The sequence below is a fragment of the Ranitomeya variabilis genome, chromosome 1 (assembly GCF_051348905.1).
Source record: "Ranitomeya variabilis isolate aRanVar5 chromosome 1, aRanVar5.hap1, whole genome shotgun sequence".
Classification (NCBI taxonomy): domain Eukaryota; kingdom Metazoa; phylum Chordata; class Amphibia; order Anura; family Dendrobatidae; genus Ranitomeya; species Ranitomeya variabilis.
Genome location: NC_135232.1, coordinates 523394205 through 523407403, shown reverse-complemented (window position 1 = coordinate 523407403; position 13199 = coordinate 523394205). Strand labels below are relative to the sequence as shown.

The following is a 13199-nucleotide window of genomic DNA, read 5'->3' as shown; positions in this document are numbered from 1 at the left end:
TACTTTAGTTTAATCACTAGCAGCGTTATTAGATAGCAATGAGCGTGCCGAGCGTTAGCTGGCTGGAAACAGCTAGTTTCTCTTATATTAGCGGTCTTAACATCATAGGATTACCACAATATGTAGCAATTTTACACGTGCTCCAAAAAAAAAAAAAATGTATATACCTGTCACATTCACCTCCCCAGTAACGGTAAGCTCAGGAACAGTCAAAAACTTGCAAGTATATTGTCCAGAACTCTCTGCGCTCACCTTGGTAATGCTGAAAAACACAATATATGCCATCACTTAATAAATCAGTGTGCAAGGGGCAGAATAAACAAGCAGATTATTTTACTCTGACCTGAATTTGTCTGCCCTGCGTGAGCATAGAAAGGAATTCTAAGGCGGTTAATCCCTGAAGAGGCACGTCTGCTCCGGAGAGGGTGAAGTGCCACCACCTCAGTCCGACATTGATGCTAATGAAGGCAGTCACTGGCTGCACAGATACGCTAGTGCCATAGTATCAATTAGATACACCAGCATAAATGTTAAAGTCCCCCTTCACGGTTACTAGAAACACGCAACTGCAGTGCGATTCTGCCTACACACAGGAGAGATGGACACTGTTCCACTCTAAGTGAGAGTGTGTACTGACAATTTTGGCTGCACAAAATCAGGTGCATGCATTCTGAGTTTTGGAAATGCTATGGGTGCAGTGCAAAAGAGGATCCACATTTGCATAGGAGTTAAATTCTTATATCAAAGCTAAAAAAATAAAGTCCACCATATCAGCATCTGAGTAAGTTTTCAGGGGTGAGACTACCTTTATACCCCATTCATACTCAAGGTAGTATCTTGTTAAAAGAAAAAAAAAAAAAATGAATGTAGCATTTATACTAGGATACTTACTTATATGTAGTTAACTGAGAGCCATCTTTGTCTTCATGGACAAGTTTCTGCCCCTTAAACCACTGGTGACCAGAAATTTGAATAGAGGGATCTGTCAAGTTGCACGTTAGTAACTCTCCACCAAGGGCATCTGGAGAGTCTGTAATGATCTCTGGATCTGTGAGGATGGGGAAGGGAAAATAATTAAAATGTCTGACAGTGTCACATGAGCCTCATCTACACAATTACATTACTTGGGCAGTTTTTTTTCCCTTAGTTTGTCCACCAATATCAACAATTAGAAAGTAGGATATATTATATTTAGAAACATTCTGCTAGATGAGAATGCAAACCTTTTAGGGTATGTTCCCACGGTCTGTAAACGCTGCAGGTTGGATGCAGCAGCCAGATGTTACAGCATAGTGGATGGCATTTCAAGAAATCCTATGTCCACTATGCATGCTCCAGCACCCGCGGCTCACCTGCAGAGACGGACATGCGGCGCGTCTTGCCAATCTCCACAAGATAAATTTCACCTGTACATGCGGAATCACCGGCAGACTTTGGACGGAGTGGACATGTGCTGCGTCTAAAGCGCTGCCTAATACTGAAAGTGAAGACATACCCTAAAAAGTTAAAAACAGCAGCCCCGTGCAGAGATCCTCAGTACTTCAGGAGCTGGAGAGAATAGAAGGAAGCAGGATAAAGTTGTTACATGGAGCCAAAACAAATTAGGAAAAAGAATAAGCAACATGGACCATTCTTTTAGCTACTGCAGAAGGGAGAAAGGTGGGTAGCACTGAAGGTCAGGTATAGCACTATGACCCCTGTGGTTTCAATACACAGGATAGCAGCTAGGATCATCCACAAAACAAAGGATATTCAGAAAGAAGATGTAGGTTGTATCCTGAGATTGGGAAACCGGCAGTAAGCAGTTTAGTCACTTTACTTTTAATGTAGAATAAATAATGTTCTGGATCAGTGTCCTAATCCAGCATATCTGCCAGGCTAGCTGTAACTATCTCAATGGTACAAAAAACATGTTATCCAGGAGATCAAACAAATAAGGTGCAAGGGGAAGAAGTGAGGTCCAGCAGGGGCATTCCAACTGAGCCATATCAAATCCTGTTATGAAAGGAACAGGATGGGAAGGACGTCACGTTGTGCAAGTGGTGCCTTGAAGACGAGCATCAAAGCCAACATCAGGGAAACCAAGCATTCTCAAGGAGTTAGCTAAATCAGGACTACAAGACTAAGTGAAGGTATCAGACTACGAGGGAGCAGGTCCTCAGTACATCACAGGGATTCTTCAGTCTAGTATCTCACTCACGGTCTAAGACAATAACATTGGCCTGAGAACGAATCCACTTGATGCGAGGACTCTTTGACAAGTGGTTACGATCTGGATCATTGCTGGCACGACATTCGTAAGTCCCAGAATCTTCTGGATTGAGGTGCAAGAGATGGAGTGTACTTGCTGCATGGAAGACATATGTTGCGTTCATCTGTACACGATCTTCTCGTGCGCCATCCCACAACTGAGAGAAGCTTTCATTGATAGTGTCTGCCTCAAACCACCACTGTATCTCTGGCATTGGACGGCCAACGGCCTCACAGTGGAGCTCCACTGATTCTCCTGTCAGTCTGAACTCTGAGAACGGAGACTTAATGAACCCGGCTGTGGGGCATGAGTGAAAAAAGGTTAAACAAAACACACTACATGTGCAAAAAAATGTAGGCGATGCTCAAATAATCAATACAGTATGCAATATACCCCCACCATTATTCACCCATGTAGCACATTTATACAAGAAAATTAAGGAACAACTAAATTCTCTCATGACATTTTCACAGACTAAGTAGTTTGTGAACACATTCTCATTAGCTAATTAGGCTACACAACACTAAATAGGACAAGTCATAATTACCGGATTAGATTATAATGAGACCAAACAAGAGTATGAAAATTAGCCCATGCTTCTGACATTTAGTCTGTTCATCAAAATGCATGTATATAGACTAAGGTGACTATACACAAGATGGACATCAGGTAAATGCTCGCGTGGCAGACCGATGTCCCTCAACTGGTCATTAACTAGCGTGCTGGGATAAGGCGTCATCCGAGCACACTCGTGACCTATTAGAGAATCTTAGGCATGCTCGAATACTATGTTCGAGTCGCCGTGGCTGCATGTCAGATTGCTTGCTAGGCCATGTTCACATGTTGCATTTGTTTTTTTAATGCAAGTTTTCAGCTGCATTTTATAGTAGCAGCAAAGTCTGTGACTGCATAAATCTCATGCAAACAGCTTGTTTTTTTGTCCAATACCTTGGTTTTTGCAGAATGGAGCATGTCATTTTCAGCGTTTTTCCACCCATAGAAAGCAATGGACAAGTGCAAAAAAACCACAAAAATGCAGGCATCAGGTTTTACTGCAGGTACAGCCATATGTGAAACATTTGTGATTTTTCCCCCAAGTTTAAACAGATTGTACTAATCCTAAACTGCCATGAGCATCAGGCCATGTGCACACGTTCAGTATTTTTCGCGTTTTTTTCGCGTTTTTTCGCTATAAAAACGTGATACAAACGCGAAAAAAACGCTAACATATGCCTCCCATTATTTTCAGTGTATTCCGCATTTTTTGTGCAAATGTAGCCTTTTTTTCCGCGAAAAAAAAAGCAACATGTTCATTAAAATGCGGAATTGCAGGGGATTCCGCACACCTAGGAGTCCATTGATCTGCTTACTTCCCGCACAGGGCTGTGCTCACCATGCGGGAAGTAAGCAGATTATGTGCGGTTGGTACCCAGGGTGGAGGAGAAGAGACTCTCCTCCACGCACTGGGCACCATATAAGTGGTCAAAAAATAAGAATTAAAATAAAAAATAGTCCTATACTCACCCTCGATGTCTTCCCGCCTCTCAGCTGCATGCTGTCGCTTCGGTTCCTGTAGCTGGTGTGCGGTGAAGGACCTGCCGATGACGTCACTGTCTTGTGATTGGTCGTGAGCGGTCATGTGACCGATCACGTGACCGCGACGTCATGGAAGGTCCTGCGCGCACACACCATCTACACGGAACGGACGCCGGTGAGGAGAGCAGCTGTCTGCGGGTGAGGATAAGCATTTTTTTTATTTTTTTTATTATTTTTAAACATTCTATCTTTTACTATAGATGCTGCAAAAGCAGCATCTATAGTAAAAAGTTGGTCACACTTGTCAAACGCTATGTTTGACAAGTGTGACCAACTTGTCAGTCAGTTTTCCAAGCGATGCTACAGATCGCTTGGAAAACTTTAGCATTCTGCAAGCTAATTACGCTTGCAGAATGCTAAAAAAAACGCGAAAAAAACGGAAAAAAAAACGCAAAAAAAAAATGCGGATTTCTTGCAGAAAATTTCCGGTTTTCTTCAGGAAATTTCTGCAAGAAATCCGGACGTGTGCACATACCCTCAAGACAATTTAAAAGGATTAGTGCAGTTTAAACTAGTGATGTGTAAAAAAAATAAACATTGGCCGACCAAGGTGTGAAATTGAACAATGCCTGTGGAACACCAAAGTATGAAAGTAAAGTGTCCTCCAAACTTAATGATCTAGCCATGTCTTTGGTAAACTAGTCAACCAATTCTCCCAGGCATTTTCCAAAAATGGTTTCACGGTTTCATATAGGTCTTGCACTGGTGACTAGTGTTGAGCATTCCGATGCTGCAAGTATCGGGTATCGGCCGATACTTGCTGTATCGGAATTTCCGATACCGAGATCCGATATTTTTGTGATATCGGGTATCGGTATCGAAACAACATTAATGTAAAAATGTGTAAAAGAAAGAATTAAAATAAAAAATATCGCTATACTCACCTGTCCGACGCAGCCTGGACCTCAGCGAAGGAACCGGCAGCGTTGTTTGTTTAAAATTCGCGCTTTTACTTGGTTACGTGAATTCCCGGCTTGTGATTGGTCAGGGCGGCCATGTTGCCGGGACGCGGACCAATCACAGCAAGCCGTGACGAAATTACGTCACGGCTTGCTGTGATTGGTCCGCGTCCCGGCAACATGGCCGCCATTAACCAATCACAAGCCGTGACGTCACGGGAGGCTGGACTTGCGCACTTTTTAAAAAGCGCGCGTGTCCAGCCTCCAGTGACGTCCCGGCTTATGATTGGTCACGGCGCCATGTTGCCGGGACGCGGACCAATCACAGTAAGCCGTGACGAAATTACGTCACGGCTTGCTGTGATTGGTCCGCGTCCCGGCAACATGGCCGCCCTGACCAATCACAAGCCGGGAATTCACGTAACCAAGTAAAAGCGCGAATTTTAAACAAACAACGCTGCCGGTTCCCTCGCTGAGGTCCCGGCTGCGTCGGACAGGTGAGTATAGCGATATTTTTTATTTTAATTCTTTCTTTTACACATTTATATGGTTCCCAGGGCCTGAAGGAGAGTTTCCTCTCCTTCAGACCCTGGGAACCATACAGGAATACCGTCCGATACTTGAGTCCCATTGACTTGTATTGGTATCGGGTATCGGTATCGGATTGGATCCGATACTTTGCCGGTATCGGCCGATACTTTCCGATACCGATACTTTCAAGTATCGGACGGTATCGCTCAACACTACTGGTGACTCGTGTTCATGCTTCTGTGGTGGAAGCAAATCTGAACTTGCGATCCTGAAAGGCACAACAAAACCTGCTTTTTTGTAAGCAGATTCTTTACTGACAGGAAAAAAAAAAAAAAAACTAGCAGAAACGCATTGTTTGACCATAGCTTAAGAAATATCAAATTAAGATTTCACAAGCTTTACTTTTGATACAAAGCAGGAAACAATTTTGTTTAGGACTTTGTATACAGTTATGTAACAGATGCAGCAGGGTCCTGTATAATTAGAGGCTGCCCTTTGCCTATAGCAAAATGTCAGCCAGGCAGTAGCAATGTGTGTTTGGACAAGCAACCAGCTGCTGACCTTTGTCAGGCACATCCCTAACCCTACTAATAATAAACTACTTCATATATAAACATATATACACACACAAAAAACTTAGGCAATTCTACAGTACAAAACTGTCAAAGTGACCAGAATAAAACGTACTTGACAATATAAAGCCAGAAGGAATAGTTTTCATAATGGCTAACTTTTATAACCGCTTAATAGTGTGATTTCGAAATGTAGATAAGTTCCCAGAGGGTTATAATTTCCTAAATGAGTTCACTTGAGTCTTGCTAAATCTTGGTGGCTATTAATGTAAAATGTAATTTTTTTTCTTCACTGCCCAATGGTATAAATTTCTGATACCTGTGATTGTCAATATAATCACTGCACCCCTAGATTAATTAATTGAAAAGGTTTAGTTTGTAAAATGGGGTCACTTATGGGGGTGTGTGAATTCTGCTGTTTTGGCACCTCAGGGGCCCTGTTAACCCCTTCATGACCCAGCCTATTTTGACCTTAATGACCTGGCCGTTTTTTGCAATTCTGACCAGTGTCCCTTTATGAGGTAATAACTCAGGAACGCTTCAACGGATCCTAGCGGTTTTGAGATTGTTTTTTCGTGACATATTGGGCTTCATGTTAGTGGTAAATTTAGGTCGATAATTTTTGCGTTTATTTGTGAAAAAAAAGGATATTTGGCGAAAATTTCGCAATTTTCTAATTTTGAATTTTTATTCTGTTAAACGAGAGTTATGTGACACAAAACAGTTAATAAATAACATTACCACATGTCTACTTTACATCAGCACAATTTTGGAAACACTTTTTTTTGCTAGGATGTTATAAGGGTTAAAATTTGACCAGCGATTTCTCATTTTTACAACAAAATTTACAAAACCATTTTTTTTTAGGGACCACCTCACATTTGAAGTCAGTTTGAGGGGTCTATATGGCTGAAAATACCTAAAAGTGACACCATTCTAAAAACTGCACCCCTCAAGGTACTCAAAACCCCATTCAAGAAGTTTATTAACCCTTCAGGTGCTTCACAGCAGCAGAAGCAACATGGAAGGAAAAAATGAACATTTAACTTTTTAGTTACAAAAATGATCTTTTAGCAACAATTTTTTGTTATTTTCCCAAGGGTAAACAGAGAAACTGGACCCCAAAAGTTATTATACAATTTGTCCTGAGTACGCCGATACCCCATATGTGGGGGGAATCACTGTTTGGGCACACGACAGGGCTCGGAAGGGAAAGAGCGCCATTTGACTTTTTCAATGAAAAATTGGCTCCAATCTTTAGCGGACACCATGTCACGTTTGGAGGGCCCCTGTGTGCCTAAATATTTGAGCTCCCCCACAAGTGACCCCATTTTGGAAACTAGACCCCCAAGGAACTTATCTAGATGCATAGTGAGCACTTTGAACCCCCAAGTGCTTCACAAATTGATCCGTAAAAATGAAAAAGTACTTTTTTTTTTCAAAAAAATTTTTTTAGCCTCAATTTGTTCATTTCCACATGGGCAACAGGATGAAATGGATCCTAAAATGTGTTGGGCAATTTCTCCTGAGTACACTGATACCTCACATGTGGGGGTAAACCACTGTTTGGGCACACGGCAGGGCTCGGAAGGGAAGGAGCGCCATTTGACTTTTTGAATGAAAAATTAGCTCCAATCTTTAGCGGACACCATGTCGCGTTTGGAGAGCCCCTGTGTGCCTAAACATTGGAGCTCCCCCACAAGTGACCCCATTTTGGAAACTAGACCCCCCAAGGAACTTATATAGAAGCATAGTGAGCACGTTGAACCCCCAGGTGCTTCACAAATTGATCCATAAAAAATCAAAGTGTACTTTTTTTTCACAAAAAATTTCTTTTAGCCTCAATTTGTTCATTTCCACATGGGCAACAGGATAAAATGGATCCTAAAATTTATTGGGCAATTTCTCCTGAGTACACTGATACCTCACATGTGGGGGTAAATCACTGTTTGGGCACACGGCAGGGCTCGGAAGGGAAGGAGCGCCATTTGACTTTTTGAATGAAAAATTAGCTCCAATTGTTAGCGGACACCATGTCGCGTTTGGAGAGCCCCTGTGTGCCTAAACATTGGAGCTCCCCCACATGTGACCCCATTTTGGAAACTAGACCCCCCCAAGGAACTTATATAGATGCATAGTGAGCACTTTGAACCCCAAGGTGCTTCACAAATTGATCCGTAAAAATAGTACTTTTTTTTTTTTTTTTTTCACAAAAAATTTATTTTAGCCTCAATTTGTTCATTTCCACATGGGCAGCAGGATAAAATGGATCCTAAAATTTATTGGGAAATTTCTCCTGAGTACACTGATACCTCACATGTGGGGGTAAATCACTGTTTGGGCACACGGCAGGGCTCGGAAGGGAAGGAGCGCCATTTGACTTTTTGAATGAAAAATTAGCTCCAATTGTTAGCGGACACCATGTCGCGTTTGGAGAGCCCCTGTGTGCCTAAACATTGGAGCTCCCCCACATGTGACCCCATTTTGGAAACTAGATCTCCCATGGAACTAATCTTGATGTGCGGTGACCACTTTAAACCCCCAAGTGCTTCACATAAGTTTATAACGCAGAGCCGTGAAAATAAAAAATGTTTTTTAGCCCGCAATTTTTTATTTTCACAAGAGTAACAGGAGAAATTGGACCCCAAAAGTTGTTGTCCAGTTTGTCCTGAGTACGCCGATACCCCATATGTGGGGGGGAACCACGGTTTTGGCACACGTCGGGGCTCGGAAGGGAAGTAGTGACGTTTTGGAATGCAGACTTTGATGTAATGGTCTGCGGGCATCATGTGGTTTGCAGAGCCCCTGATGTGCCTAAACAGTAGAAACCCCCCACAAGTGACCCCATTTTGGAAACTAGACCCCCCAAGGAACTTATCTAGATATTTGGTGAGCACTTTGAACCCCCAAGTGCTTCACAGAAGTTTACAAAGCAGAGCCGTGAAAATAAAAAATCATTTTTCTTTCCTCAAAAATGATGTTTTAGCAAGCAACTTTTTATTTTCACAAGGGTAAAAGAAGAAATTGGACCCCAATGGTTGTTGCCCAGTTTGTCCCGAGTATGCTGGTACCCCATATGTGGGGGTAAACCACTGTTTTGGCACACATCGGGGCTCGGAAGGGAAGTAGTGACGTTTTGAAATGCAGACTTTGATGGAATGGTCTTGCAGGCGTCACGTTGCATTTTCAGAGCCCCTGAGGTGCCTAAACAGTAGAAACCCCCTACAAGTGACCCTATTTTGGAAACTAGACCCCCAAAGGAACTTATCTAGATATGTGGTGAGCACTTTGAACCCCCAAGTGCTTCACAGAAGTTTACAACGCAGAGCCGTGAAAATATAAAATAAATTTTTCTTTCCTCAAATATGATGTTTTAGCAAGCAATTTTTTTATTTTCACAAGGGTAACAGGAGAAATTGGACCCCAATAATTGTTGCCCAGTTTGTCCCGAGTATGCTGGTACCCCATATGTGGGAGTAAACCACTGTTTGGGCGCACGTCGGGGCTCGGAAAGGAGGGAGCACCATTTGACTTTGAGCGCAAGATTGGCTGGAATCAATGGTGGCGCCATGTTGCGTTTGGAGACCCCTGATGTGCCTAAACAGTGGAAACCCCTCAATTCTAATTCCAACACTAACCCCAACACGCCCCTAACCCTAATCCCAACTCTAGCCATAACCCTAACCACAACCCTAACCCCAACACACCCCTAACCACAACCCTAACCCCAACACACCCCTAACCCTAATCCCTAATCCTAACCCTAACCACAACCCTAACCCCAACACACCCATAACCATAACCCTAACCACAAGCCTAATCTTAACCCCATTTCCAACCCTAACCCTAAGGCTATGTGCCCACGTTGCGGATTCATGTGAGATTTTTCCGCACCATTTTTGAAAAATCCGCAGGTAAAAGGCAATGCGTTTTACCTGCGGATTTACTGCAGATTTCCAGTGTTTTTTGTGCGGATTTCACCTGCGGATTCCTATTGAGGAACAGGTGTAAAACGCTGCGTAATCCGCACAAAGAATTGACATGCTGCGGAAAATACAACGCAGCGTTCCCGCGCTGTATTTTCCGCACCATGGGCACAGCGGATTTGGTTTTCCATAGGTTTACATGGAACTGTAAACCTGATGGAACACTGCTACGAATCCACAGCTGCCAATCCACTGCGGATACGCAGCCAAATCCGCACCGTGTGCACATAGCCTTAGGCTATGTGCACACGCTGCGGAAAACGCTGCGGATCTGCAGTGTTTCCGCAGCTGCGGATGCGCAGCAGTTTCCCGTGAGTTTATAGTTCAATGTAAACCTATGGGAAACAAAAAACGCTGTGCCCATGCTGCGGGAAAAAATGCGCGGAAACGCAGCGGTTTACATTCTGGAGCATGTCACTTCTTTCTGCTGATTCCGCAGCGGTTTTACACCTGCTCCAATAGCAATCCGCAGAAAAACCACGGTGAGTCCGCGATAAATCCGCAGCGGTTTTGCACTGTGGATTTAACAAATCTGCTGCGGAAAAATCCGCAGAGGACTAGAATACGTGTGCACATACCCTAACCCTAGTTCTAACCCTAACCCTAGTTCTAACCCTAACCCTAGTTCTAACCCTAACCCTAGTTCTAACCCTAACCCTAGTTCTAACCCTAACCCTAGTTCTAACCCTAACCCTAGTTCTAACCCTAACCCTAGTTCTAACCCTAACCCTAGTTCTAACCCTAACCCTAGTTCTAACCCTAACCCTAGTTCTAACCCTAACCCTAGTTCTAACCCTAACCCTAGTTCTAACCCTAACCCTAGTTCTAACCCTAACCCTAGTTCTAACTTTAGTGGGGGGAAAAAATAAAAAAATATTTTCTTTATTTTATTGTTGTCCCTAACCTATGGGGGTGATAAAGGGGGGGTTCATTTACAATTTTTTTATTTTGATCACTGTGATAGGTTTTATCACAGTGCTCAAAATGTACATCGAACGAATCTGCCGGCCGATTCGGCGGGCGCACTGCGCATGCGCCCGCCATTTTGGAAGATAGCGGCGCCCGGGGAGAAGACGGATGGACACCGGGAAGCTCGGTAAGTGAAGGGGGGGGGGGGGGGAAAATCGGGGCACGGGGGGTGGATCGGAGGATGGGGGGGGGGGGGGGTGGATCGCAGAACGGGGGGAGCAGACAGGAGGACGGAGGGGACCGGACCACCGAACGGAGGACTGGGGAGTAGATCGGGGGCGGTGGAGGGGGGGCAGACCAGTATTTCCAGCCATGGCCGATGATATTGCAGCATCGGCCATGGCTGGATTGCAATATTTCACCAGTTTTTCAGGTGAAATATTACAAATTGCTCTGATTGGCTGTTGCACTTTCAACAGCCAATCAGAGCGATCGTAGCCACGGGGGGGGGGGGGGGGGGGGGTGAAGCCACCCCCCCCCCTGGGCTGAAGTACCACTCCCCCTGTCCCTGCAGGTCGGGTGAAATTGGAGTTAACCCTTTCACACGATCTGCAGGAACGCAATCATTCTGTGACACAGCATATGCGTCACAGGTCGGATTGGCACTGACTTTCATGACGCATACGCTGTGTCACAGGTCGGGAAAAGGTTAAAGTAACATGGCACCCACAAGCAAGTGCAGCAAAGTCTGTACTGTAATGGTGCGTGTCCACGGTCCATAATGACAGCGCTTTGGACGGAGCGGAAAACCAGCTCCGCCCAAAGTGCCTCCCCCTTCTGTACGCACGTTGATTCCGTATGTGTTCATTGCACACATCCGGAATCTCCGCACCTTATACATAGGGCCCTGTGATTTACCTTGCAACGACACTCCGTCCATAAACAGACAGCATTCTAAAAAGACGCGCCGCATGTCTGTAAACGCAGGGCCGCCGGGTGCGTGTTCGCACGCATAGGGGAGAAAGGATTTCATAAAATCCCCTCCACTATGCTGTAACATCTGGATGCTGCGGGTTGAATGCTGTGGCTGTATGCAGCGTTCAATCCGCAGATAATCCGGATGTAATCATGAACGTGGACACATACCCTAACATGGAGTTTCTTCCCTTTTGAGCTTTGCACTGTGCCTCAAGTAGTTTTCCTCCACATTGGGTATTGGCATACTCCGGGGAAATTGCACAACAAATTGTATGGAGCAATTTATCCTGTTACCCTTATGAAAATTCAAAATTTGAAGCAAAAAAAAAAAAGTGGGCGAGTGATAAGCCAAGTTTCAGCACAAACAGAACCGAAGTTAAGAATTATAGCTGACAGACTAAACTAAAAGGAACGTGCTTTGTGCCTCATCCTCCCATGTACAAGCTTGTACCTTTCACATAGTAGGAAACTGCTGATCCTATGCAAGAGCCAAATACCGAGCAGAGTCATGTGACTCACCAGTATACAGTCTCAAAGTCACCTTCACCCAGCACAGCAACTAGCCAGCAAAAGGCTATGAAATTAATGTTCTGGTCCCTGTAACTGCACAACAGCCTTCAGTAATGAAGCTGGAACTAAGCAAACAGGGAGGTCCTTGTCTGCATTAGATCGCATGCCTAAAACGATTGCAGCGTTACCCAGAATATTCCAGAGGCAGAACAGCAGGTCCCTGTAATTCGGTCACTTATGCAAATGACAGGTTTTGGAAAAGGTCAGGGTGATGGGGGTGGGGTGGGGTAGGGTAGAATAAAATTTACACAAAAAAAATATTCCAGAGGCATGTACTTCACCGTTAAAAAAAAATAAAAAATAAAAAATAAAAAAGAAAATCATAAAGGAAACACTAAGCACCATGAAATCCGACATTCAATGTGATATGTTGGACAACCACATCTGTACAGCTAGAAGCCAAATCCAAACTAAAATACTGTCATGGTCATCCGATAAAAAGGTCAGCAATACACACGTAAACATGTACATGCATACATACACACTACCTTTCCAGGCTAAGGCTAGGTTCACATTTGCGTAGAGCAGTCATGCAGGGGGGGGGCTGCGTAGTTCCTCCGTTAAGCCCCGCCCACTGCTGCACCTCTTCCATTCAGCTCCGCCTACATTGGCATGCATCCCGTGTAACCCATCTTTAACATTGGGTACGCAGGCCATGCGAATGCCTCTGCATGCGTCGTTTCGACGCTGCGCCGACCGCAACGAAACGCAACATGTTGCGTTCGACGTAGCGTCAAAACAATGCATGCAGAGGCATCTGCATACATTCGCATGGCCTGCGTACCCAATGTTAACCCCTTAAGCCCCGAGGGTGGTTTGCCCGTTAATGACCGGGCCAATTTTTACAATTCTGACCACTGTCTCTTTATGAGGTTATAACTCTAAAACGCTTCAATGGATCTTGGCG

The 13199-nt window shown here is 44.3% G+C and overlaps 1 protein-coding gene across 2 annotated transcripts in view; it reads right to left on the bottom strand.

Moving 5' to 3' along the window:
* The window catches only part of BSG (basigin (Ok blood group)), a 74131-nt gene that overhangs the window by 31473 nt on the left and 29459 nt on the right, over positions 1–13199 (bottom strand). Inside the window, exons 1-3 of one of the 2 annotated variants that reach the window (XM_077254057.1) lie at positions 2201–2543; positions 892–1048; positions 168–262 (exon numbers count right to left, since the gene is read on the bottom strand). In XM_077254057.1, the coding sequence (XP_077110172.1) occupies positions 168–262; positions 892–1048; positions 2201–2465 (517 nt within the window). In that variant the 5' untranslated portion in view covers positions 2466–2543. Of the gene's footprint in view, positions 1–167; positions 263–891; positions 1049–2200; positions 2544–13199 lie in introns of those variants that run through there. The other variant, XM_077254065.1, reaches the window with a different exon arrangement.